General features: G+C 62.5%; 1 protein-coding gene across 8 annotated transcripts in view; it reads right to left on the reverse strand.

Annotated features, from left to right (window-relative positions):
* Positions 1-1342: 1342 nt before the first annotated feature.
* The window catches only part of ZFR2 (zinc finger RNA binding protein 2), a 42993-nt gene continuing 16826 nt past the window's right edge, over positions 1343-27509 (reverse strand). The window contains exons 2-19 of one of the 8 annotated variants that reach the window (XM_045491485.1): positions 25309-25504; positions 24231-24345; positions 23549-23773; positions 23206-23456; positions 20924-21106; positions 18398-18626; positions 17144-17295; positions 16083-16202; positions 14505-14644; positions 13290-13422; positions 12434-12624; positions 8869-9037; positions 7526-7664; positions 5675-5772; positions 5250-5345; positions 3889-4000; positions 3246-3343; positions 1343-2509 (exon numbers count right to left, since the gene is read on the reverse strand). In XM_045491485.1, coding sequence (XP_045347441.1) covers positions 2327-2509; positions 3246-3343; positions 3889-4000; positions 5250-5345; positions 5675-5772; positions 7526-7664; positions 8869-9037; positions 12434-12624; positions 13290-13422; positions 14505-14644; positions 16083-16202; positions 17144-17295; positions 18398-18626; positions 20924-21106; positions 23206-23456; positions 23549-23773; positions 24231-24345; positions 25309-25504 — 2830 coding nt within the window. In that variant the 3' untranslated portion in view covers positions 1343-2326. The other 7 variants (XM_045491484.1, XM_045491488.1, XM_045491483.1 and 4 more) reach the window with 7 other exon arrangements.

Genomic DNA, 27509 nt, shown 5'->3' on the forward strand with positions numbered 1-27509 from the left:
CGTGTGGTATAAAGAAAACGAACATAGTTATGTGACAGGGAGAGGTGGTCAGGGAGTCTTCTCGGAGGAGGGGACATCTGGGAGGAGAACCGAGGGAAGGGAGGAGTTGCCGGCCATACAGGTCAGAGAAGAGCTTACTAGGTAGTGGAAGTAGCATGTGCAAAGGCCCTGGGGTAAGAACAGGTTTGGCTGGTCTGAGGACAGCAAGAGACTGGTGGCTCTGAAGGGGCGTTATGGAAGGAGAGGGTGGCAGATGGGCTTTTGGGGGGCCTCATTGGGATTTGGAGTCGCCTGAATTTTACCACAAGCTCCCACTGCTGGAGGACTGAAGCAGCAGAGTACCACTGCGAGTGGCAAGCAGAGACAGTGCCGACGGTGATGGCTTGGGCTCGAGCACACAGGAACCCAGGAGGACTCCCCGGTGGTGGTGGTGGTGAGCCTGGAGAGCTGGGCGAAGGGCAGAGCCACCGCCGGAGGAGGCGGAGGATGTCGGGACCCTCCCTCAGACCCATCCCTTGTGCCCCATCCGTGGCCGCGGCCAGGACCAGCTGAGGGGCTGGCTCTGACTCCTAGGGATTGTTGGGCTGCCAACAAGGAAGGGGGCCCAGGGCCCCAGAGGCAGAGGAGAGGGGCCTGCCCTCCCGGGGGGGTGGTAGTGCTTAGGCACTGGCCGGCTGCTTCCTGTTTCCAGTTGATAACGTGCCCGTGAGAACCAAGCAGGGCTTCGCCTGCCTCAGGGGCTGAGAAGGGGGTCTGTGTGCGCCCAGCCCGTGCTCTGACACACGCACCCCCACCAGAGGCCCACGCTACCCCCGCTCCCCTCCCCAGAGCCTGACCGTTGCCTGGGGATGCCCTGGGGGCTTGAAGCTGTCAGCAGCTCAGCGTGACCCAGTCTCTCCGTCTGAACCCCCCTCTGCCCCCTGAGGTTTGCCACGAGGGTTTGGGAAAACTCTGGGGAACTCCTGGTAGGGGACCTACAGGCAGAGAGCCCCCCACCGACTCAGCTTGGCCACCTCCTTCTCTAGGAAGCCCTCTGGGCCCCCAGCCTTCCCGTTGATGATCATTTCTAGGACCAGGCCAAGACAGGCTCCCTGACTGGTCATGGGGCCTGTGCAAAATGAGTGCTCCTCGGGGAGGGTCCCCAGGGCACCCTGGGGTGGGAATGGCCCGGGGGACCAACACACGGGGGCACAGCCTCCGGGCAGCACGCTGCTCACACTACGGCCTGAGTGTCAGAGAGAAATGCCGGCCGCCGGGCACCCCCGCTCGGAGCCCTGAGGGAGCGGCGGGAGGGCGCAGCGGGGGCTCCGGACCCCAAGCAAGGACCGCGCAGTCCACACCATGAGACATTACTTATTTATTCCCCACCCTCGCAAACTTTCAGGTGGCTCTACGGAGACCTCAGACACAAAGCCACACTCAGACTGCCCCCTAAATACAGAAGCGGAATTTAAGGATTCAACTGACCACAGATGGCCTCGGCCCAAGGATGGACTTTTCCCCTTCAGTGCCGCGGGGCGACTGGGCAGGGAGGCTCGAGCACAGAGGGAGGACCGGGCAGGACTGCCCCTCGTCCACCCGGGCTCCTGCACCAGGCCCGGACCCAGACCGCTGCACCCAGCGGGGGGGGGGGGGGGGGGGGGGGGGGGGGGGAGGGGTGGTGCGTGAGGAGTGACCGAGCAGCTCCCGCTCTAAGTAGAAGGCACTCGGTGGTACGGGGTCAGGGCAGACTGTGGGTCACAGACATCTCTGGGGGGCCAGGGGTGCACCCAGCCTGCATCCTCACCGCCACTGGGCCCTCCCACCTCCCTGAGGGTGGACGCTGGCCGGGAAGATGGCAGCTCCGGCCCTGCAGACCTCTGGGGTGGGGCGTCTCCAGGTTGGGGTCTGGGGGGGGGGATGTGTTTGGGGCAGGCTGGGCCCAGGAACGGGGGATCCTGGCCTGGGTGCGTCCTCAGGCTCGGCCCCACCCGCCGGCTCTCCCTGGCCTGTCCCTGTGATGTGGTTTCAAGTCCACGCAGGGCTGGGGCATCCGCAGGGAGCGCTCCGGAAGGCCACACACTTGGTGGGCCACAGGGTGAGCCCAAAACCGGCAGGGTTTCGCTGTGCTGCATCTGCTAGCCCTCCGCGGGGCGGGCCTTCGGGTGCCGGCTGCTGCCCCAGGGGGCCCTCACCCCCGGGATAAGGTGATTTCCAGGAGGATTTAAGCAAAGTGTTTTTAAAGAAACCCACAGATCGCTCCGGAAAGGAGAACACGGCCGTCCAGCGTCGGGATGAAGCGGCTGCGGTGAGGATGCATCCGGGCGTACCCAGCGGGGGACGCTGCTCACGCGGGCCCCTCTCCACCCTGCCAGCCCTGCTTCCTGGGGACCTCACCCTTCTGGGCCTCGGTTCCTGCCTCCCGCAGCCTCTTCCGGAAGCGTGCCCCCGGCCTGCTTTTGGGGGGCGGCAGAGGGTCCATGCCCAGGATCTTGTGGATCTGCCGGAACGCCAACAAGCGCAGGGCGTGCTGGGGGCAGACGGCCAGTCAGGACCCTCCCGCTGCTCGCCACGGGCCCTGCACCCACGGCCCAGCGCGGACACGAGCTCACCGGGTGTCCTCGACGACACCCTCCCAGCAACCACAGAGCTCGGGGCACGCTCGGGCTTGGGGAAGCGCACTGCACTGGGGCCAGCCGATGGCAGGACGTTCCCAGGAAGCCCTCGGAGCATCAGCCCCTTTCTGGGTTCTCTACTGGGACTCCAAGTCCTGCACCGCCACTCGGCCGTGACCGTGAGCAACTTGACTCTTCCCGTTAAGGGCAGTTCGTAAGCGCCAGGGTCCGTGTGGGTTTTGTGCCACGGGGAGGCTTTCTTACAAATAAACTGGCTAACAAAAGGGAAGCCACAGCGGGGGGCTGTGCGGGCCAAGCTGGAGGCCATGGCTGGGTGTCGTCACACCCTGAGACGTGGGGCCACGGAACACCCAGGAAAGTCCCAGCCAGCAAAGCCCCAGGTAGGCACCTGCCTCATTGTCATGGCAGCTTCGGCCCTGAGCCAGGCTGGCCCTGCCCCCGTCACCCACAGGCCACCCTCCCACAGGCCACCTGTTTCTACAAAGGGAAGGAGAGGGGGAGGGGGAACCCCACATCGTTTCCGGGTCCATGGTAGCCGCAACCTGGGCGGGGACCCGGGTGCCACGCCCGTCCTGTCCGAGCTGGCCTGGACTTGGGAGCCACACGCACCACACGGGCCGGCTGTCCTACCTGCGCACTGGCCGTGAGGTCCTCACGCTGCTGGCAGGTCATGGGCCCGAGGGCATCCCTCTGGTCTCTCTCGCAGGGATCCTGGATCCCAGGCCCATCTTGTCGAGGAGAGGTGGGGGCCGCAAAGGACAAAGTACCCAGGGGAAGAGACCACCACCGCGGTTGGGCGGGTCCCACGCAGGGCCCACCCGCTGCCCCCAAGCGTGCACCAGCCACACCCCTGTGTGCGCCTGGGAGAGCCCTGGGACGGGACAGGCCGGCAGCACATGCCCCCCGCACGGCCTCTCCTGTCACTTCACCTGCCACCATCCTATGCCCTAAAATGACGGGAAAGCCCCGTTTCTGCATCTAACACCTCGATGGCTCAGCGCACTGTCTCCCTTTGATGCCCGTTATCTGCGACCCTGCTTGGTTCCTTTCCCGACATTCCCAGGGCTCTCCAGGGCTGCACTGCCCCAGGGCGGGCCCCTCGCTTGCCCGGACCCTGGACCCTCGTCCCTGCGCTGCTTCTGTGGCATGCGGTGTCTGTCTGGCTCCCTTCCCTTGTCTGCCTGGGACAGTGCTCCCAGGGTTTGCAAGTGGCTCGTTCGGGGCCTGCCACACCTGCTCTACTGTTCTGGGCTCCCCAGCCTGCGGAACTGACCTGCCAGGAGCATCCCCGAGGCTACACACTCCAGGACACGCCTCAGGCCGTCCCCGGGACTCAGGGGCCCCTTCGTGCTGCTCAGGGCCTTCTCCACCAGCAGCTCCATGGCCTGGGCCCCGCGGGGACAGAAAAGACGACGCCGTGCCTCAGAGGAGAGCACTTGGGCCAGCTGGACTCTCCCCCAGGCGACAGCTGCGATGCACGGGGTCTCCAGCAGACCCTGGGACGGAGGCCCCTAGCAGCACTGTCCCTCACCCCCACCCATCCTTGACTTCTGAGGAGGAGGGTGGTCCCTGGGGCCTCGTCTCTGCCTCCCCAGGGCATGGCTGCCGGCAGGTTTCTGTGCCTTCTCCGCCTCCCGATTCTCCATCAGCAAACCCTGTGCGCAGTAACACTGCAAACTAGGGTCAAGAGGGTTGAAGAACTGCTCTCTGTGACCCTCGTGCATTTAGTAAGGGTCAGATGACCCGTTGACCTGCTCTGGCATGCTCCCCTCCCCAGGGAGCCCCCCTCCCTGTGGGGAGCAGTGGCGGGGGGTCTTGGGGGCAGGATCAGGACAAGTGTATTCTCTTGGGGGGGTGCTTCTAGATTTACAGGGAAACGGGCTCCTGGGGAATGCGGGGCCCTCTCGGCGCCCAAATGGACCCACGTGTCCCAAAAGGAGTGGTGCCGAGAGCAGCGCCTGCCTCCTCTGGACACTGGGCAGAGACAGCCCTTGGTCTGGGAGACGGTCCTCGCGGGTGAGGGAGGCCAAGGATGGCAAGGCCAGGGTGGGAAGGGTCTACTTGTGCAAGAGCACGGCTCTGGGGGGGGAGAGATGCTGGCAGCAGAAATGCACATGGAAAGCAAACGTCCCCCAAAGTAAACGAGATGGACAGACTCAGACGTGCGGACAGGTGCACGGACACAGCACAGCAACCCGGGGTTTGGGGGCACGGGTGCCCTTGCCTCTGTCTTCTCTCCTCTCCCCTGACGGGCCCCAGGACTGACTGCCAGGGGCTGTCAGAGCCATGGGGGTCTCCGCTTCGGAAGAGGGAGGGCACGCACCAGGCGGCCCCGAGGCCAGTCCTGGGCACCCTTGCCTCACGTGCTCTCTGGTCCTGCCTGTGAGGTTGCCGGTTCAAGGTAACGGCACTCTCATGAGGCTGTGCTCCGCAGCAGGCCTCCTCCTGGCCCCGACGGACCCCTAGGCCGCCCCCTCCCCACCCACCCCTCCTGGCTGCTCAGTTGGGCCCCTTTTCGGAAAGCCCGACACTGGGAAGGGGAACCTCTGTCTCAGAGAAAATGAGGCCTGTCAAGGCTGTTGGAGGCCCTTGGGGGGCTCCCCAGGGCAGGGCCAGCCACGGGGTGCTGCTTACCCAGGCCGGCAGGGCCCCCCAGGTGGGCACGTGCTGGCAGAGGTCACGAAGGACCCTGATGACAATCACGCACGGCTGTAGGCCACTGGCTCGAGCCTGGGGGGGAAGAGGTACACCATTAGCTCAGGAAGCCACGCGCTCGTGGCCTCGGGGACAAGGGCTGACCCTTGGGGAGTGAGTCTGGCTGGGAGGGACTCTGGGTGTGGCACAGACCCACTGATCTGGCCCAATTCGGAGCCTCCAGTACCCGCCATCCCCCGGAGCAGTCCGGGTCACTCCCTTTACGTTTCTGACAAGGGTCTTGTTGGGTCAGTGCTTGGCAAGGAGACGCGGGTAGCCATGCAGACGGCCGTCTCCCACAGCTGCATTCAGAGCCCGCTCTCGAGCGCCGGGACACAGACGGAGGCCCCCTCCAGCCCCCTGACCTGAAACCACTTGGCGTGGCGGAGGGCGGCCAGGGACTGAAGGCACTTCTCTGGGCTCAGGATGTCTTCTGGGTCAGGCTGAGGCACCTGCCTTCCTTCTAGAAGGAAAGGGCCATGTGGGCACGGCACCCCTCACCACCCCCCTCGCCTCCCTGGGCCACGCGGCCCGGCCCCTCCTGGGCACCATCCTGTTATCTGGAAGGCACCGGGCTCCAGACCATCTCTCCTCCAGGCCACGCAAGGACCAGAGAAGTCATTTCTGTGGAAATGCTCTCCCTCTGCGGGAGAGCTCCCACGAGGACAGAGGGCAATGCTGGTTACCGAGCACCTTCAGTGCTGACGCCCCCGGTTAGCAAATCACAGTTCAGATGGAAAACTATGAACTAAGCCAGATTTCCAGACGCTTCCATGTGCATCACAGCAAGGGAGAGAGCAGGCTGGACGGGAACAGGTGCCATCCTTGAGGGCAAAGGCCCCGCATCTGGGAGAAACTCAGGGGCCTTTTCCTGCGGTCTTTCCACTGCTTCACGCTCTCCGCCCCTCGCTCCGGGAGGCCCCGGGGTCACAGAGGTCAGGCGATGGGACACAGCTTCACTCATGCATCGGTGTCCCCACGGGTGGGTCACAGCCCAGCCACTGCTTCAGGCTGAGATGGAACCATCTGGGGTGGGTCTGGGAGGAGGGCATTTCGCCTCCGGTGTCGCCCTCTGGTGACAGCCAGCCTGGGGCCCGACACTCTTGTGGGGAACACAGAGGGGCGCCCTCCTGCCCACCCGTCTAGGAGCCTTGGATCGCTCACACTCCCTGACGCTCCCAGGCTGCCCTTGTTCATGTGTTTGAGCAAACCCTAGCGGGGCCTGCAGCTAGGATTTCACGATGTCTCATTCCGCTGTGGTTATTTCTTACGTGACCATGACAACTGGTGATGGTTCCCGCCAATGGTTCAGGGTTCTGCTCCCCCCAAATTTAAGCGATAAAAATGAACTGATTTAAAGAAGCACGTTAGGGGCGCCCGGGTGGCTCAGTCGGTTAAGGGTCTGACTTCAGCTCAGGTCATGATCTCGTGGTTCATGGGTTCGAGCCCCGCATCGGGCTCTGTGCTGACAGCTCAGAGCCTGGAGCCTGCTTTGGATTCTGTGTGTGTCTCTCTCTCTGCCCCTCTTCTGCTCATGCTCTGTCTCTGTCTCTCTCTCTCTCTCTCTCTCTCAAAGGTAAATAAACATTAAAAAAAAGTGTTTAAAGAAGAACGTTAGAAGTTCGTGGCCCTCCGCTGTGACAAAACAATCATGAAGGGGGTTCAAGAATGACTGGAGTTTGGAAAACAGTTCTGGGGGCCGCTCCACGAGGTTCCGGGGCTCCGTGAGACCCACGGTGTGTTCCTGGCAGCTGGCCTTCACCGCAGCAGTGACTTGAGGCCCCTGCTGGCCCCTGGCCTGGCCCGGTGCCCTTCCCACTCTCTCAGCCAACCGGCCTCAAGCCCTAGAGCCCCCGTGTCTCACACGAGAGGCCTTAGGACCCATGGGGTTGCCTGTGGCCCCTGCTGCACAGAATCAGCTGAGCTCCCAGGGACCCAGCACAGCTGATCTCCCTGGGGTGGGGAGCAGGTGTCTGTGCAGGCCCGGAGGCAGAGGGAAGAGGAGGACAGTGCTCTGGAGCCCATGTGACTGCCGCCACCTTGCTTCCTCTGCTGCCCCAAGGCCCAGTTCTTACCTGCCAGCAGCATCCAGGGCTGACAGAAATGCCAGAAGGCTGGTGGCTGTGACCCCCTCCCCACCCACAGCAGAGGCAGATGCGGCCCCCAGTCACCAGGGAGCGTGGGGAGTGGGGCTGGACGGAAGGGCCTGGCCACACCTTGGTCCGCGGAAGGGTCCTCCCGCATCAGGGGCGAGGTGACAGATACAGCGACCCTCATCCTGGGCTCCTCACAGGAGGAGACGATGATGTTGGCTTCGGGGTCAGAGGAGACCTCATACTCGTCTTCCGTCACCATCTGTGGGGCGCAAGTGTGACATGAGTCCACGTCAGTGCAGCTGAGAAGCAGGCGTAAATGAGCAACAATGCGGTCAAGCGCCAGGCCCTGTGCTGGGCGCCTGTAACCTCCGGAGGACTGAGACACAGCCCCCACCCTCTAGGAGCGCACACGTGTAGAGATGCGTACAGAAAACACCCTGCATGGAGGTGCCTTCACATGTAAAGAACGCCCACCGCTCAAGAACAAAACCAGCGATCCAATGAAAAAACCCCACAAAACCTGCGAGCGACAAAACAGGTGGTTTGCAGAAAAGAAACAGGGAAGACCCTTTTTACGTGATGACACAGATTACCCCCACGCTAAGAAAGAAGCAAATTAAAACTATAATGAGGCACCAGCATCGCCTCTGAGGACGAACCTCAAGAGGTCGAGGGGCAGCTGGGCTGGCAAACCTCTGTATAAACTGCTGGAGGCTGACCTGGCAACATCTACCAGAAGCATCTGGCCTCAAGCCTCTGACCAGCAATCCTGCCCCCCATCTTTCAAGCCCCCCCCCCTTCGTCTCTAGCTCCATCCTGACGGGACACACACCTCCCACCATCCTGACGTGCCCCCCCCCCCCGCCAGTGCTCCCTCCTTGGCATCAGACTTCCATTTCTTCACAGACAACACATTGAAAGCTAGCTTGCTCTTGTGCACGTTCGTTCACCTCCTGACCAGAGTGGGGACCCCAGAGGGCCAATCTGGGTCTGCGCGACCCCCGGTGCTGGATTCTCCCAGGAACAGAGACAGACACACCAGGAAGGAGAGCCTCCTCCACCCCGGGAACTGATTTTTTAACCTGAGACCCATTTAAATCATGACGTGCTCTCAGCCCTTCCCCAGTCGCTGTTTCGGGTGAGAAAGTCCCAGACAGTCCAGGGGAGGAGCCCAGGCCACCCGCCGCGGTCCCCTCTCGTCTCCCCTGTGAAGGGGGAGGGTCCTGTGGAGTCCTTGGCACCAACCGCCCCTGTGGTGGCTGGTAAGTCAGCACCATCAGTGACAGGACACGGACATCCTGAGTTTGCCCCTAAACTCGTTTTACAAAGGAGCCCCGAAGTTCCTCCTCTTGTCAACTTTTGTACAAAAACAACCCGGTCCGCGTCTAGCAGACTCGCGCGGAAACACAGCCGCCCCAGCCAGGAGCCCAAGTGCCCGCCACGCACAGAGGCCGGGCTCTTACCGGGAGCTGCCGGGGCAGCTGCTCCGAGATTCTCCGCAGCAAGGTGTGGGTGGGCTTCTGCGAGCAGAGCAGGGTCAGCTGCACCGTCCTGTCCCCCCGCAGGAGGAGGCCTTTCGCCAGGAGGCCGACCCGCATCACGCCCTTCAGGACCCGAGCTCTGGGGGAGCCGCTGCTGTGGAGACAAGCCCGAAAACGCGTGAGACCCGCAGGGGAAAGGATCTGGAGAAGGGAGTGCTGCCGGGGTCCCCCGCTCCCGCAACCATGGGCGCCTTGCTGGGCCTCTGTCTCAGCTTCCCCATCTGGGAAATGGGCACACGCACCTTGGAACAAGCCCGGCAAACTGCGCACACTCAGTAAGGGCGGGCATTGTTACTACCTGCTGTTCTCTGCATTCTGTAAACGGCCACCAATGGCCATCCCTGTGGCCCCTGGTCTTCAGCCAGATGGCGCCACCCACACGGCCCCTGGCTCTGTGCTCCTTGAGCGTCTCTGGGGCCACCGGGCCCCCACCTCAGCTCCTTGGCTAGGAGGCCCAGCCAGGTGCTCGGCCGGGAGTCTGCCCTCTCTCCTCAGGCCCCGAGGCATCCGGACATGGTCCCCAAGTGCCCCCCTGAAGCTCAGGCCAGCTTTACGCAGTGTGAACCTAACTACAGCATCTGCCCCAACACATCACCTCCCGGTGCTACCCCCTCTGCAGGTGGGGGACACCCCAGTTCTCCCAGGCCGACTCGCAGCAGCCATCCTCTCCCACACTGCCTCCCTTGGTCCCTGTGTTCCAGCCCCACGAGGCCGCTTCCCTCGCTGGGCCCCGCCTGGGCCCCTCCCTCGGCTCTTGGAGCTGCCACTCTTTGTTTTGTGACACTTCTCGGGATAGGAAGGGACCTGATCTGTTAAAATCCATTTATGGGGGCGCCTGGGTGGCGCAGTCGGTTAAGCGTCCGACTTCAGCCAGGTCACGATCTCGCGGTCCGTGAGTTCGAGGCTCGCGTCGGGCTCTGGGCTGATGGCTCAGAGCCTGGAGCCTGTTTCCGATTCTGTGTCTCCCTCTCTCTCTGCCCCTCCCCCGTTCATGCTCTGTCTCTCTCTGTCCCAAAAATAAATAAACGTTGAAAAAAAAAATAAAATAAAATCCATTTATGTTTTTTTATGTATTTGTTGGTTTCTGGACGACAGAGCGCTAGAGCCCAACATGGCCTGAGAGGACTAGGTCTGGGAGGCCACCAGCCAAATCCAGCCCAGAATGGCTGCAGACGGGGCTAGAACCAGACTCCACAGATTCCCACCTCCCACAGGAAGAGGGGCAGAGAGCCGGGGCAGGGCGGGAGTGGGCGGGGGGGGGGGGGGGCAAGTAGACAAAAAGACACAGAGGTTCGTCAATCAAGCTGGATGTAAAACAAAACAACCCACATTCTGATCTCTGTGGGACAATGGAAATTTTGACCCTGCTTGTTTGACGATGTTAAAGGGTGACTGTTAAACTACAATGGTGTTGTGGTTTTGTTAAATCGCGAGTCCTTGCTGTTTAGGGACGGCTACTGAAATCCTAGAGGGCACAGACTCAGAAGGCTTCCTTCCAAGAGACTGAGGAGGCCTCGTGTGGAGTCCGTGGTTCGGGCACCGGCACCTGGCGCTCCCCCGGGCCTCACTGTTCCATCAACTTCTGTGCACGTTGGGGAGCTTCCACCATACAAGAAAAACACCCAAACCTAACGTGCTCTTTCCAACAGTGAATAACAGAACAGCCGTAGGACGGCTCGCTACGATCCTTGTAAAGAATGCATTTCCAAGTTTTGAAAATTAACCCAAGGACAGAACACGCGGCATGCCGTAAGCGTTACGTGAAGGCTTAAAAGAGCCAGGTCAGGGGCGCCTGGGTGGCGCAGTCGGTTAAGCGTCCGACTTCAGCCAGGTCACGATCTCGCGGTCCATGAGTTCGAGCCCCGTGTCGGGCTCTGGGCTGATGGCTCAGAGCCTGGAGCCTGTTTCTGTGTCTCCCTCTCTCTCTGCCCCTCCCCCGTTCATGCTGTGTCTCTCTCTGTCCCAAAAATAAATAAACGTTGAAAAAAAAAAAAAATGAAAAAAAAAAAAAAGAGCCAGGTCAGCTTTGTTGTTCGGGCACAGGGCAGCTGCCAGGCTTAGGGAAGGGGGAGGGCAGGGGCGTGCAGGGGCAGCACGGGGACGCGCCCTGTGGAGGCTGACCCGTCTGGGTCCCCACCCCTACTGTCCCGGGGCCACACGACTCTGCAGCTGCTGAGTGCTGTGGGCATGCATGATATTGTGCTGCTGGGGGATGGGGGTTTGGTGGGGGGGAGACCTGAGGAAGGCCTGCAGGTCCCAGGTCTGCCTGTGTCCACTGCCCAGCCTCCATGTTCAGTGCAGGACCACTGGGGATCCTCTCTCTCCCCTCTCTCTGCCCCTCCCCCGCTTATGCTCTCTCTCTCTCTCAAAATAAATAAACTTAAAATCATAAACAATAAGCAAATGAATAAAAACAGAAAGAAAACCCATGCGCTGGGAGAAAACCGGAGGGAACACGGGAGCGTCACGTGAGGGGTGCGGCATGGCACTCCTATGTACCCCACACAGCACCAGCCCAGGGAAGCCGGCCCCATGCCCCTTGGAGCAGGGCTGAGGGCAAGGGTCACCCTGGGGCCAGACCAGCTCTCGGGTACTGGTGAGCGAACCCTACACCCGGGCAGATCTCGGAGCTGGGAGGGGGTTTGGCCGTCTCTGCAAGGGCGTCAGTTCAGAGCAGAAAGAGCGCCTCTTTGCACCCTTGTCCACTGTCCTAGGGGAGGTCCCGAGTCTGAGCCCGGGGCTGACCCTTCGGAAGTCACTCACAAGTAGCACCAGGCGCTTCCTGAGGGCGCAGACACTGGTAACAACCAGACCCCAAATGGGTCGACGCCACAGGGCTCCTCTTCTGCTCAATGTCCAGATCAGGCTGAGCCAGGGGACTGGGGGGTGGGGGGCAGGGGGCGAGGGCATCGGGAATTTAGCAGGGGCAGATTTGTGGCTGGGTCGGTGGGGGATGCAGTTCTGGAAACAAGGTGGTGAGTGCCCTCCGTGCCGCCGAATCGGACCCACAAAAACGGTTCAGGCAGTAAATTCCGGGTTACGTTTTACTGTAACACAGACAACTCCATGAGGAGCCAAAGCAGCAGGCCCCGGAGAGAAGGGACTTGGAAAGGCGGACTTCCTCTCCGACTGCAGGCGGAGGGGCTTCCCTGCCCCAAGTCACAGGAAGGAGTCGCGGTGATTCATGGGGGCCCAGCAGCATGTCCCGCTGGGGGGCCTTCATCGCCCTGTGAATCACACTTATCTCCGTTTTGCAGACCAGGAAACAGATGCCGTTAACCCTTCGTGAACGGCACTGTAGATGCACCTTCCATAGGAAACGTCAGTCTGGGGAATTTTCTGCCCATGGCTGGAAAGCCCCAGAGACCGTGGATAGCTCAGAGGCCATCCCAGGTGAGGCGGCCTCTGCCCTCCTGCCAGCCATCTCCTGTCCAGAACGGCTTGAGGTCACCCCTGGGCCCTGGGAACAGAGAGTAGCCTCCACTACCTGTGCTCGCTGCCCTCCTGCTCTGGGCTTCCAGAGCTCTCCTCGGCCAGCACGTCGGACACCAGCTTGAGGGCGCGCTCCACGTGGGAGACGGCCTTCTGGACGGCCAGGAGCTCCTCCTCCGTGGGGTAGATGGCAGCATGCATCCACATGACATGCCGGTCATCGCTGGACTCCGGCCGCCGTGTGGGCTACAGGCAAAGGGGAGAGTGTCACAGGCGGGCTGAGAGGCTCCAGCACCCGGCAGGTAGGGGAGGGGATGAGGGTCAGCCCCGGCTGCTGCAGGGCACACGCAGCCCTGTCCGGGGATGGGGAGCCCCGGAGCCAGGCTGGCTTTGGGGGTGGCAGGCAAGTGGCAGCAGAGAGCCAGGTGAAGGAAGGCTAGGGACGCCCGAGGCTGTGAGCCAGAGAGGACCCAGGACTGCGTGGGGCCAGTGGGCTCCCCTCTGTGGTGGTCTTACATGTCTGAGCCAGAGGCTTTGCAGCCACCTCGGCGGGGTCCTTCCCCTCAGCAAGGTGGGCACGGGGGGCTCCCAACCCACCCTGGCCCAGCGTGCATGGACAGATGGACGCTGAGGCTCCAGAGGGAAACGGTGACCGGGGCCCCACAGCTAGGAACGCCTGTGGCTGGTGATGGGACCCAGGCCTGGGGCCCCTGCCCGTGACTGGTGATGAGGCTATGGCCCTCAGGCCCTCCAGCTCCCACCCCTGGGCACCCTTTGGGGGTCCTCGTTCAAAGTCATGTTCCTCGCTCCTAGAAGATTCAGGTCCTTGTAGGGAGGGCCTGAGAACCTCACCCGCCCGTGGGGCCTCAACCACGGGAGGCATTCGGCACAAAGACAAGGCCGCCACCCACCAGAGGTGAGCAAGTAGGTGCCCCCGGCCTGCTCGGGAGGGAAGGAGGGGGCTGGTCAGGTGGCGAGGGTCCAAGGTGCTCTTCCTGGGCCTGCGGCCCCTCCTCCAGTCGCCTCCTACATAGATCGTAGCGCCTGTTGGGGGGAAGAGGGGGGACAGGTTGCTCTAAGCAGCCGAGTGTCCCCTGGGCTTGTCACATCAGAGCGATGCTAGGTGAGGTCGGGGCTCCAGGACCTCCAGGGACAGACGCAGTAGCCTGATGGGACCCTGGGAGCCCACCTCCAGGATGTGGGTCCTGCACAAATGCCCGCCGTATATCAGGGAGACTGAGGCCAGGCGGGTCGGGAGAACATATGCCAAGGGCAAGAGGCAGGGAATGAAGGACAGCTGCAATCCTGAGTCTGTCCTGGGCCTTGCTCTCCAGCTCAGACACTGCCTGGACCTTCCGAGCATCAGACGCCATGTCAATAATGCTTCGAACCTGCTCCAGAGGGCGAAGGAGGATGTGAAAAATGCATGGGTGGTCAGGGGACATGAAGATTCAGGGGGACACAAGGAACCCTAAAGTTCAGGCAGAGACCAGAGGTCTGGAGTACATAGGAGGTCAGAGGGACACAGATACCAGGGGATCCCGGGGTCAGGGAGACAGAGGAGATCAGGGGATTCTGTGGTCAGGGGGATAGAGGTGGTCAGGGGGACATAGGTCAGAGGACACTGGGGTCAGGGGGACACAGGAACTCAGGGAAACTGAGGTCAGGGTGACACAGGAAGTTGGGGGACACAGGAGGTCAGGGGAACTGAGTTCAGGTGACACAGGAGGACGGGGGACACAGGAGGTCAGGGGACACGAGAGGTCAGGGGGACACCGGAGGTCAAGGGACACCAGAGGTCAGGGGACACAGGAGGTCAGAGGGACAATGGAGATCAGGGGACACTGGAGGTCAGGGGGACACCACAAGTCAGGGGACACTGGGGTCAGGGTTCACGGAGACGCAGGGCGTCCCTGTGAAGTAGGGCCCAGAGCGCCTGTCCCGTGGCTGCCGTGGCTGTGCCGTCCTGCGTGTATTACGAGATGCTAACGCAGGCCCTGAGCCTGACCATCTCTGCCAAGGGCGGTGTCCCCTGCCCACCTCGCAGGGGTGAGCACCCGGGCCTGGGGCCTGAAAGGGAGCAGAGGGTGTGCGGGAGGGTGAGGCAGCCGGCGGGGCCCGCGCACCTCATCTCGGCGTGCCAGCGCCGCATCCCCTCCAGCCGCTTCCTGCTCAGCTGCCTCTGCCGCCTCAGCCTCTCCTCCAGCAGCTTCCGGGCTCTGGGGCTGGGCGTCACTGCGATCGGAAGGTCGGGGTCCACTTTTTTCTGGAAAGGGCAAGAAGGGCTGTGAGACGGGAGACCTTCCTTTAGACGAGGGCCCGGAGCCCAGGGAGCCCACAGGGCCTTCTGTGGCCCGACTCGACGCCGCCCGGGTGTGGCCACAAGAGCCCACGCTGCCCGGGGAAGAAGGAAATCGGCAGCACCGCGAGACCCCACGGCCGACTGCTGACCAGTCGCCGCAGAGCCAACCCAAGAGGTTTATTTCTAATCAAGGTCGCTCGGGGGAAGCGGCATCTGTCCGTGTTTTCCAAAGTCTCTCAGATTCCCTCCTGGACTCCGTGTTGAGTGTTTACTTCCATCATCCAGAAAGCGCAGCACCGTCTAAGCAGCGTGGGATGGGAACAGCCCGTGTGTCCACTAACGGATGAGCAGGCACACACGGTGTGTCCACCACGCACGGGAGCGAGGTGCCCACCCCCCCGCCGCCGCCCCGCGGACGGGCCCCAAACACACGACACTCAGGGAGGGAAGCAGACACGAGAGGCCCCACAGGGCGTGAGTCCGCATGTGTGAAACATCCAGAACAGGCTCATCCAAGGACGGGAAGGGGCCTCGTGGGGGAAACTGTGGGGGCAACTGCTAATAGGGGTGGGCTTCATTTGGGGGTGACGGAGTGTTCCGGAATTACAGAGAGGCGATGGCCACAGCTCTGTGCAGACGCAGCAGCAAAAGCCACGAACCTGTGCGCTCACGTGGGTAACGAGTGCCGCGTGCGGATGACATCTCAATAAAGCTGCTAGAGAACAGGGAACTAGCCACAAGCCGCTTTTTACATGGGCTGTGCACAGACACGCGCAAGGCCGTGTGCACGCGTGACAAGGCCCGGTGCCCTGCACACCTGAGAGAGGGAGACAGCCGGCAGCCCCTCTGGGTGAGCCCACAGGGCTGAGGGACCCAAGAACCACCCCACCTTGTGTGGGGAGCGGACCCCCTAACAAGGACCCTGCTGGCATCGGAAGGCCCTCGGCACCCGCCACCCAGACCCCTTGGAGGCCGGGCTCCCCGAAGACGTGGCTCAGCCTGGACAGCCCGACGCCCCCGTGGCAGTAGCAGCCCCTCGGCCGTGACCTCCCGGCCCCCAGGTACCCGCTCAGCCCCGAGCCCTGTCTCAGCTGCACGCCAGCTCAGGCTCCCGGCAGAGGCCAGAAGAGAGCCCGGCCGGGGCTGGGGACAGGAGGCGGCCTGCGTGAGCCTGTTCCGCGTGCTCCAGGACGCCCTGCAGCATCACTCAGGCACGGTTTTCCCGCCACACGTTCCGCAGCAGGAGACCACGCGCCATGAGCAAACACAGTTCTGGGTTTTCCTCCCGGCAGCGGGAAACGCCAGGTCTGGATGCCGCTCGAGGGGCCGGGGTGGGGGGGGCTCAGCCTCGGGGGACAAAGGGAGGATGCGGACCCGGCAGGTCCTCCCCAGCCCCTCGCACCTTGTACTGGAGCCGGTGCCGCCGTCCCCTCACATGCAAGTCCCTGGCGGTGCCGTCGTTGAAACTGCAGTCACACAGCCGGCAGTGGAACCGGATCACCTTGCCCTCGTCGTTACACACCTGTGACACAGAGCTCAGCTGAGTTAGGGCTGCCCCGCAGCGGGTCTGGTCTCCGGGCAGGGCGCCGGGACCTCCTGGGGGTCCCCAGGCCCGCGCACTGGCTTCCCGCCTGCCAAGTGGGTTTCAGGGTAGCCGGCCTTTCACCAACACGCCCGCCAGTGCCCCGGGCCACCTCTGCCACTGTCCCGCCCCCCTCCTCCTCCCACTGCCCCACCCCACCCCAGGCAACAGCACCCACCGCCCGGGCTGGTCCCCGCAGGGCTCTGGCCTCCGCCCTGTGGTGATTTCCACCCATCACAGGCCCCTTCTGTGTTTCCTCAGGCTTTTCAGCACCTTACTATCTCCTAACTGCCCAACCACAGGGCCTCCCGTGGCAGCAATCTATCTGGGTGGTTATTTCTCCAGACAAAACAGAAGATGCTGAATTGGTCAAACAAAAACATCACCCTGAGGACAGAAGAAACGCTAATGCTTTCAGCCACGGAGGAGGAGGAGGAGGAGGAGGAGGAGGAGAGGCTGCGACTACGGAAGCGCCGGCCGGGGAGGCGGCTTCCAAATCTGGTTCTAGAAGGCTGCTGGAGGCAGGCCTTGCAGGGCCACTGCCGGGGCTCTGGGTGTCAGATGCTGGCCACGCAGGGTGCACACCGGCTGCTAAAGCCCGAGAATCGCGTGCCTGTGGGGAGAAGCTCGGCAGGACACAGATCCCCCTTTCTGCCTTCCTCCTGGCGGGAAAAGGCTCAGGAAGTGCCGGTCTGTCTCAGGATCTGAAGCCCAGGGCCCGGGCCTTCCCGCGGCTTCTCCCGTGGACGGGTGTGTACACCTCAGGTGGAGAGCGGGGCGAGGTCGTGAAGTCTGGGCCCTGCCCAGATCCTCTGCCACGGCCCAGTGACAGGGCGGGGCGCACACCGATGGCCCCATCACGACGGCTGCCTGGCAGTTACCTCCTCCACGTAGCCTGGGCCCACGGGCTGCACATCACACCTTCCAGAAGCTTCTGCAGAGCCTCCTCCGGTGGGCGGTTCCCCAGACCCATCTGATACGAGGTGTGCCCCTTCGGGGAGTCTGCTGCCCGCTGCCTGCGGCTCGGGGGACCCTGGAAGGGAGGAATGCGCTGCTTAAGCCTGCTCTGGCCGGAGACCACGGCTGGCTTCCAGTCCACCAGTGCGGAGGGAGGACAACATGCAAACCGAGGTCTCCTGCTGCCCAGTCACCCGCACCCCCGGCCCCCGTGACGTCAGTCAGATGCAGGTCCCGAAAGACCCTTCTGGGCCAGCCTGGGTCGCAGCTGAGAGAACAAGGCCCACACAGGGTTTGGCAGAAATCCGAATGCATCCACAGAGAGCCCTGTCGCCGCCCCCCCCACCCCCCCCACCCCCCCGCCCAGAGGAGCCCCCAGCCGCTCCAACTCTGCATCCCTCAGGTGACGGAGGACAGAGTTCCAGGTGGACTGGGGACACGGTCAGCCCAGCCCCGTGGGGCAAATTCACCGGGCCTCACGGGGGAGACCCATCTGTTAGCCATGCTGCTTCATGGTTTCACCTTCAGTAGCACGTGGTTACTCAAACACGGTGCTGCTGAGGCTCAAAGTAAGGTAAGTCCTCCCCCTGCTTCCCGGGTGCAGCAGGGCGGGGGGCGCAGAGCCTGTCAGCCGGACCTGGGTCTGAATCGCATCTGCACTGCGTGTGAGGTGGCCGGGGCCTCGCCTCACCTCTGTTTTTCCCTCTGCAAACTGGGATCGTGACAAAAGCTACTTTTGAGAGTCGTGGAGGGTAAACCAGGCAGTGCCGTTAAGCAGTCGGTGGAGCAAGGGCATCACACACAATCCTAGCTCCCCGCCCGGCTGGTGCCACCTGGCTGCCTCCACTGCCCAGGCCACGGCGGGTGCGCCCCCACCCAAGGGAGGCGGGCTGCAGGTGGAGTGGCAAGGAGGCCCCCTTAACTTCCCGGGACCCACCTAACTCATCAGAGCCCGCTTTGTTCGCCACGAGCACCGGGGTGTGAGAGGCGCTACCACGGTGTGGCCGGAAGGTGCCTGCCTCTCCCCATCCCCGCCCTCCGTCCAGAGGCTCGTCCCTCCAGAGTCGGGATGGCGGGCACACACGCACACAAGTTAAATGGACAAGCTCTTCCTTGAAATCCCAGCGTGAGGAGTGAGTCAGGGTGTGGGTGGCTGGCTGTGACACGCGGACACGTACCCAGGCGCGAGGCCTTCAAAGCCGCCGGTCTCCTGGCCGGCCCTGGCTTGCTCAGGGCATGCGCGCTGGGGCCGGCGGGGGCTGTGGGCTTGGCAGAGGCCGTGGGGGGACTCTCCGCGGTGAGGGGGGCCGGCCTGCTGGCGCCCGCGGCCGTGGCCGAGCTGGAGTTCCCCGGCACGGGTTCTATGGGGGGGATGGGCTTCCCCAGCTTGCTGTGCAGCTTGAAGACCTGGAACAGACCCAGGTCCCCCGTCAGGCCTTCTCTGGGCCTCCCTGGCCTTCCTGAAGAGACGGGAAGAACACCTAGGGGGTGTGCAGGGCTGGGAGCCTACAGAGGGGAGGGTGCCGCTCCCACCCCAGCCCCCAGTGACACGCTCCGGGCTCTCCAGCCCCACTCCTTTTAGAAGCTCCTTCCTGCTTCCAGGCCCTACCAGTCCTGCGCAGGCAGGACCTATAACACATCAACACCCTGTGCTGCCTACGCCCACCCCCCTCCAAATGGCACTGGCTCGGGCTGAAAGGGCCATTTTCTGCAACCCCAGCGCCAGCCCCGGGCCCGGCCCGGACGGGACACAGTGTGTGTGGCGAGATGTGTGGCCAGAGGCCACTGCTAAGATGTCCACGGACACACTCCACCTTCTTCAGGGATGTGTGGACACATCCACGGACACAGATGCACCCGGGATCCGGTCACACCCCATCCTCGGCATCCCCCGGCCCCCCGTCAAACGTACTTACTGGGAGGACTGACTACCACCCGCAACGTCCTCACGCCAACTGCCTCTCCCTCCCTCAACTGCCGTGTTCGCCCCGGGTCTGACGCTCACAGCTCAGACCCGCCCCCGCCCAGAGCTGGCTGCAGGCTCTCCCGGACCCGCAGGACAGCCCACCCTTCCGGGGCCCCAGTTCTCCCACCTGCACCCCTGCGCGGCCAGGCCTGGGCACCCCCTCCCCCACTTCCTCCACCCGCTTGCTTCCCCTCCTCCACGGGTCGCTCTTTCCTTTGAGGGGTTTGTGGGTTCCCTCACGCCTTTGAGAGCCTGCCCTGGCCGCGCTGGAGACAAGGCTCTTGAGGAGTGCAGGGGAGAAGACGGGTCCCGCGGCGGGGGGCGGGAGGAGGGCCAGCCGTGAGGCAGGGCACCTGGAGGAGGTCCCCTCCTAACCCTCCTGCTCTGAAGCTGGTTCCCCAGGAATGTCCCCTCCCGCCCTCGGCACACGCCCCCTGTGACCAGAGTCACCTTGCAGGTTACCACCGCCACCTGGGAAGGGGGCTGCTTTTCCAGAAGCTCGCTGTGCAGCATGGGAAGAGCAGACCCCCGGGGGAGAGGCAGGTGTGTCCCGACCTTCCCTCAGGTGGGGATCCCATCAAGTCTCTCCATAAGAGGACACACTATGTGCATTCTGAAGGCCGCACAAAAATGCTGATGTTAGAATAGGAAAATGGGGCGCCTGGGTGGCTCCATTGGTTAAGTGTCCAACTTTGGCTCAGGTCAAGATCTCAGGGTTTGTGAGTTCGAGCCCACATCTGCTGACAGCACAGAGCCTGCTTTGGACCCTCTGTCTCCCTCTCTCTCTGCTCCTCCCCTTCTCTCTCTCTCTCAAAAGTAAAATACAGGGGCGCCTGGGTGGCGCAGTCGGTTAAGCGTCCGACTTCAGCCAGGTCACGATCTCGCGGTCGTGAGTTCGAGCCCCGCGTCGGGCTCTGGGCTGATGGCTCAGAGCCTGGAGCCTGTTTCCGATTCTGTGTCTCCCTCTCTCTCTGCCCCTCCCCCGTTCATGCTCTGTCTCTCTCTGTCCCAAAAATAAATAAACGTTGAAAAAAACAAACAAAAAAACAAACTAAAACAGCCAGTTGTAAAAAAAAAAAAAAAAAAAAAAGTAAAATACAAAAAACCATAAAATAAATAAAATGGGAATACACATTAAAAGCACTGATGTTAAATAATTTCATATCACTTAAAACATTGCTATTAAAATTGACATTAAAACTTAGCGTTTCAGGGGCACCTCTGGGGCTCAGTCAGCTAAGCGTCCACCTTCAGCTCAGGTCATGATCTCACAGCTCGTGAGTGCGAGCCCCGCGTCGGGCTCTGTCGGGCTGACAGCTCGGAGCCTGGAGCCTGCTTGGGATTCTGTGTCTCCGTCCCTCTCTGCCCCCACACCCCCACTCGCACTCTATCTCTCTCTCCAAAATAAACATGAAAAAAAACTCTTTTTAAACTTAGTGTTTTCATCATACTAGTTTAATTTGACCCATTTATCTTTAAAACGCAGAACTTCAAATGGAACACGTGGTTGATCCCCTCAACACACAAATGCTTATTTCCGTAAACACGTAAACACACCTACAGCCCAGAAGCTTCCCTCTGGGGTCCGGGTACGAGGCCCGGGCACCGCTCCACGCTGTCGTCCCACAGGCGGGGTGACTTTAATAGCAGGGAGCTATAAGCTCCTGGCCTTTGGCGGACGCCCCCTCCAACCCCTCGGCCGTGGTGCCACCGGGCTGTCGCCTGGGAGGATTCCTACCTTCTGGTGCTTGGCCCCCCGGATGTGAGCGGCGTAGGCGTCTGCCCCAGTGCAGGACACGGCGCACAGGCCACAGCGCAGCTGTGTCTGCGCCCTGCTTGGGCTGCCGTCAGGCCGGGAGCCCATCTTCTGAGCCGCCTGTTTCTTCCTGTGCTTCTGCCCTTCCAGGTGCTCGACGTAGGTCTGCAGGCGGAGAGGGAGAGCGGCCTGAGGGGCGCGTGTGCGGTTCACTCGCGGGGGAGGCGGGGGCCGGTGGCCCCCTCCCCGTCCACCGGCCACCAAGCCACTTTATTAAACCCCGTCAACAGGCTCAGAAGCTCAGGCTGAAAAACGTAAGGTTTCTTTTTCTCTCTCTTATCTGAAGATCAATAAGCAAGTGTCCTTGAAGAAACACACACGTGGTTTCAGAGGCTTCTCCGAAGGAAAACTCTGGCTGGTCAGCATCTGACCTCGGAAACCACTCAAGGACACACACGACCGCCAACAGCAAGGGCACGTTTCCTCGTTGGAGCGCGGCTACGAGGGGTCCACACGAGGGAGGCTGCCAGGACTCACAGGCCTGAGCCCAAAGGATCTGGCAGCGTCTGGCAAGTGACCGGACTCCTCCCTGGGAATCCTGAGGACAAGGCCGGCCGCAGCGAACACCCGCCGAGTGGGCCCGCTAAACCAACGCGCTCTGACCATGCCAAGGGTCAGCATGCCCTGCAGGGAAGAGATCTCGGGGAAACCCACACGGGCTGGTTCGGGGGCAGGTGGGAAGCGGGGACAGGAGCAGGAGGGGACACTCTCCGGAACACAGGAAACCTGTGAGCATTTACCCAAGCAACAGCAGGTGCACATGCACGTGTGCACACACGCGCGCGGTGAAAGCCTTGGGGCAGAGAAGAGTCTAGAAGGACAGAGCCCACGGAGCTGCAGCACGTGTGGCAGCTCCGGCCTGCGATCCCCACGCACGACCCTAGTTAAGCCCCGTGGCTGCCTACAACCCGGGTCTGACCTCTAGCTCCATCGCCACGGCAAGTGCGAGTTCCTGGGTGCCCGGCCCCCCCTGAGCCCCTGGCCTTCCCCTGACACGGGGAGGCGGTGATGCTGCAGTGGAAGGATAGAACGGCCGGCAGAACACGCTGCAGAGCTCCGAGCTCAAAGCAACAGGACGCGTTTGCAGTGGCCGTGCGGCTACCGGACTCCTCGCCGTAAACGCGTGCGTCGTGTGTGAAGAGAGACAGGGAGACAAAGCAGGGAGGAGTGCTGGGAGAGGTCCCTGTGCCCCTGGCTGCACGGTCACCTGAGCCGCCCCAGGGGAGAGAGGCTACGGAGACGGACGCCCAGAGGACAGGCACCAGTACTGCCCGGGCCGCGGGAGGCCAGCTGACGGAGCTCCGCGCACAAGGTGATGGAGTGGCGGGCGGGGGCGGGGAAGGGCCAACTCAGGATCCCGACGTGGCTGCGGAGGCGGGAGCCGGCCCAGGTGACAAGGTCACACTGAACAAAATGCACGCACACGTGCAAGTGAGGACAAGCACAAAGAGAGTGCCATGGGGGCGCCCGGGGGGGCCCGGTCGGTTCAGCGTCCGACTCTTGATTTCGGCTCAGGTCACGATCTCACGGTTCTGGAGTTCGAGCCCCACGTCGGGCTCCGTGCTGACAGTGTGGAGCCTGCTTGGGATTCTCTCCGCTAGTCTCTCATGAACTCTCTCTCTCTCTCCCTCTCTCTTGTTCCTGCACGCGTGCACACATGCTCTCTCAAAATAAACTTAAAAATAAATAAATAAAAAGACGACAAAATTAGCGCATTGCCCTCTGTCAAGATGGAGCCCTAGCATCTGATGACCTTTCCAGAGCGCCAGCTGGGTTATCTGTGAGCAGGGCCGGGGGGCGTCCCTCTTAGACAACAGCACACACAACACACACGCACAGGCGCACAGAGCACACACACCCTTGCTCTCGTCCACCAGGCGCCCTGCTATAGGTGCAGCTTTGCTTGAGCAGCCCTGTGACGAAGGTGCACGCCCCCCCCGGCCTCTCGGAACTGCCCCTCCTGCACCCATGGCTGCTCGCAGGAGGGGGTGCTGCCTGCCTCTGCCCGTGCTCCCGCCGCCAGCGGTCAGCGCTGCGCCTGCCCTCGTGTCCTCCACAAGCGCGCCGGAAAGGCAGTTCTGATGCGCCCGTGTCACCGCCAGTTCCGGAACAGGACACCCCTGACGTGTGGTTACCCAAGGCGGCAGGACGGTCCCCAGGAAGGTCCCCAGGGCCTGCTCGGCGGGGGGTGGAGGGCAGCTGACCTGGGGGCCGGCGCAGCTGATCTTGCAGACGTCACAGTAGTGAAGCAGGGGCTGCCTGGGGCCACCCTTGGGCTTCGGGGGCTTTCCGGCCAGGCTGCCGGCAGAACCGGCCCTGGGGCTGTTCCCGGGGCCGCCCCACAGGGAGCCCGTGGGCTCTGGGAGTGGGGGGGGCGGCCGGGGGGGCGGCGGTGAGGGGCCGTGAAGACCGGTTGCCGAGCGCTCGTCCAGGTCACAGCTCGGGTGGCTCGGTCCTAGGAAGCAGAGAGAAAACCCAGACGGGGCGCCGGGTTGGCTGTGGCACCTCTTCAGGAAGGGCCTGTGCGCACACGGAAATGCGCCCTACCTGCGTCCAGGGCAGACGTGGGGCTGTAGGAGGTCGGGGTGTAGGAAGGCAGGGTGGAGACGGAGGCCGCGGGCAGAGTGCTGGCGGCCGGCAGGCAGGTGTCGTTCTCCATGCAGCTCAGGGCCAGGGTGCTGACTGGCTGTCCTGCGTTAGCGGTGGCCGCCTGCTGCAGGGGCTGCGCTTGGCCGTACCCACCGCCGGGCCAGACATGCGTTCCTTTAGTCCCTGAGGGCAAACAAAACCTCTCTGCAAAGCCACCCCTCTGCCCCCAACCTCCCCCCTCCCAGCAGCGGGAATCCCAGCCCCCGTAGCCGTGGCAACGGGCCTCTCCCGCTGCCTAGAACCAGCATGGTTCCAGGTGCTACTGGCCTCGAACTTCCTGGAAGTCTCAGCTGCAGCTGGAGGCCAGGGCCCCGGCCTCTCCCACCCCTCAAGTCCAAGTCCTCAGCAGAACCCCCCTCCTTCCAGGTCTCCTTCCAGTTCCGTCTCTCTGCCTCTCTTTCCTTCTCTCCCTCTCTCTCCTACACGGGCCCGGCCCTAGTTGAGACTTCGGCGCACATTTGAGAAGGCAGCCCTGACAGCCACACGACCCCTGGACCTCCTACGAATTGGGCAAGTTTAAGATGCGGCTCCGCGGCGGCTGCTCCCACAGTGAAGCCGGCGGCCCCTTACAGAGGCCCACCTGGCTGGCACGGCATGGCCGAGGCCGGGAGCCGAGGCTGGCTGGCAGCGGGCAGGGGATCCTGTTTGTTCTCGTAGCTGCCGGCATCCGTCGCTGGTTCGCGGCTGTAACCGTCCTGCGAGGGGGTTACCCCGGAGAGACACGGAGCAGGGAGAGGGCCCCTCAGGGCAGGGGCAAGGCGTGCCCTCGCCGGCCCCACACGCGGCTCACGTTCACAGGTCCTGAGCTCCGACTCTGACAGGCCGGTTCAGGAGCTGGGGACGCAGCGACCAGCGAGCTGGACGTGGCTGCTCTCGTGGAAATGTTGACGTGTGAGGGCAGAAGCGCTGTGGGCAATGCCCAGCCTGAGACAGCTCGCACGGGAGCAGCGCAGGGAGGGGTGGTACGTGAGGACGTGGGGACAGGGTTCCCCGCAGGGTCAGGACACAGAGGCCCCCACGTGGAGCCAGCTGGTGGGCTTGCAGAAGACGGAGGCGGTCAGAGCAGGGGACTAGGGGCTGGGGTGACAGCTGGGGCCAGGGACTCGGGGAGGGTCTGGGTGACGTGCAAAGGAGCCTTCAGGTCGTCACGTGGAATGGGACCACAGGCAGGTGAGCGTGAAAGCAGGGGTCAGGAGTGGGCCCTGGGGACAGGCAGGAGCTCGGGGGACGGGCTGCGGGGAGAAGCCCCAGAGGCCTTGGGGAAGCAAAGGCAAGGGACAGAGGGAGAGGGCGGAGCCGAACAGAGCGAGCTCTGCCAGCGGGGCGGCCCGTGGTGCCGTCCGTTTGCTGATGTTAGAGGGGACGAGCGGTGGGCGGCAGAGGCCTGGGGCTTTGGAGCACGTCCGGCACGGACGTGCTGGAAGTTCCGAGCGGCGGGATCTCCAGGCCCAGAGAAGATGGCAGCAGCAGCACCAGGAGTGCCAGATGAGCTCACGCTCGTCCCCTGCTCCCGGTCACAGGCAGGGATGGGAGCACGGGGAAGGGACGTCTGTGCGCCCGTCCGTCTGCTAGCGCGGGCCACCCGCTGCACGCTCCCACTCAACGCTACCCGCGGCTTCAAAGGTGAGGTGCCAGTGAGAGAGAGGCCGGGCTGGTACCTGGTAGGAGGGAGTGGCGCTGGGCGCTGGGGCAGGCTCCGGGGGCCAGCTGGTGCAGGGCTGGTACCCGCCACACCCCGCCACGCTGACAGGCCCGGGGGGCTGGGCGGCCGCAGGAAGCGTCCGGGTCACAGCAGGTCCCGGGGCGAGGCTGGCTCCGGTGGCGGGGAGGGGAAAAGCCATCGGAGGCTGGGCGCTGGAACCACAGATAAGCACAGGAGCCGGCTGCATCACGGAGTTCTGGGAACGCCTTCGTGGAAGCTCGTAAGTTCCGTCGGACCCTGAACGCCGGTTGCTCGGGATGCCGACAGTGACTGTGTACTTTCTCTGCCGACTAGCCTTTGTGAAGACCTTGCTAAGAGAGCAGGCTTGGTTTCAAGCACTTTTCACGAATTAACACAATGTCATTAGCACCTCTGTGCGTTGGGGACCCTCCTTGCCCCCATTTTACAGGTGAGGACAACCGAGGCACCGTAAGTGACAAAGTCAGGGCCTGGGCCCACTGGTTGACTTCTCGGCTCATCTGTGCGGGCAGCAAGCTTTATCTGGACATCGACGTTCTTCTGACAAAGCTACACTTGAATGGTATTTTGTCACCAAGGAGCCGATGGATCCCCCAATTACTGAGATACAGAAAACCGGTTAACAGGAACCTAAAAACTCTTAGTGACGAGAATGAGTTTCACTGCCAGCTTGCTCTGCAGGAAGCACAGGACCGAGGCCTTCGTCCACACCACCTCACTGTCCCCTTGCTGCCATTGACAAGGCGCCACTGTGGCCACCTGTCCCGTTTCTGAATGAGGAACCTCTGAGGACCAGTGACACAGGTCAAGTGCTTGATCCAGACCCAGAGCTCTGTGACCCAAGTGCCCCATCTGCTAAATATCGTCCTCAAAGGTAACAGTCCGTTTGTCTGAGAGGGGCAGCATCAGAGGTTTTAGCCAACACCAGTACGGATCACAGAAGGAAGTGGCCGCAAAGCCAGCCGGGGATGACGCAAGGGGGTCCCAAGGACAAAGGCACCGCGGCCAGCACTGCTCGAGCCCCTGGTACTTCGCACACATTCTGGACCAAAGCCAGGCACGCAGTGACGGCTCCTGTCCCTCTAAGTGGCTTGCTGCCCAGCTGGGGCGACACACGGAGCGCCCTCCAGGCCGAGCAGAATGCTGAGCGTCAACCACTCAGAGTAAACTGCAAAGGTTCCTCGCGGGAGCTGGGGGCCAGCGGAACCTGGTGTGTCACCCCCACCAGGCACCCGCCCTCTCCTCACTGGCATCCTGGCAGCCAGAGGGGTCCTCTCACAGCGCCCCCCCCCCCGCATCCCCTCCTGTCAGATGTCACCTCCTCCCAACAAGCCCTCCCCGAGTCAGTCTAGGACAGTGGCAGTACTCTGTCCCCTCCCCCTGCTGGGGTTTTCTTCCCAGTGCCACCCGATCGTCTCTGTCCCTCCCCCGCAGGAACAGCAGCATGTCCCAAGGTCTCTCCCAGCACAGCAACAGCATCGGACACATAGCAGGTGCTCAGTAAATACAGACGCGGAGCGTGAGCTTACGGGCGCCCCCCGGGGCACGTGTGTGGGAAACAGGCAGGTGGGGGCGGCCCCTGCGGCTCCCACCTACAGCACGCTTCTAGATTCGATTGGAGGCAGCGTCCTGGACCCTCCGGTGCCCCGCGGGCCACTCCCAAGTGCAACGCCACTGTCCAAACAACTCGAAATCCGCAGCTCTACAGCAAAAGTAAAACCCAGCTGGAAGCCAACCCTTCAAGTCACCGCTTGTTTTCGTCTCTCCCGGGAAAGCAGTAGCACCCTACCCATTAGGAGGAACATTTCGCTTCAAGTCAGCCACTTGTGAGATTTTTGCTTCTCAGCCTACCGTTCTACAGACTTTCTTGGTCCAAAAGCGGATCAAGTGGATGCTTGACCGGCTCTCTGAAACCCCTCAGTGCCGAGACTTCTTTATCACAAAACGTTTCAAACAAAGAACACGGGGCACCGCTGAGGTGTAACAAGCGTTGCTATTTTGCCACATTTGTTTCCAAGTTTCTTTCAACAGCGAGAACTCGATCCCCTCCATGGGATCCCCTCCCCTCCCTGCCGGGACTGGCCATGATCTTTGTGCTTTTGCCACATTCGAATTGAGTCTTCATACAGCACTGTCGCTTTTCAATGTTATGCTGTGCGTAAAGCTACGTCCTCGTTA

Source organism: Leopardus geoffroyi, chromosome A2 (genome assembly GCF_018350155.1).
Source record: "Leopardus geoffroyi isolate Oge1 chromosome A2, O.geoffroyi_Oge1_pat1.0, whole genome shotgun sequence".
In the NCBI taxonomy this organism is placed as follows: domain Eukaryota; kingdom Metazoa; phylum Chordata; class Mammalia; order Carnivora; family Felidae; genus Leopardus; species Leopardus geoffroyi.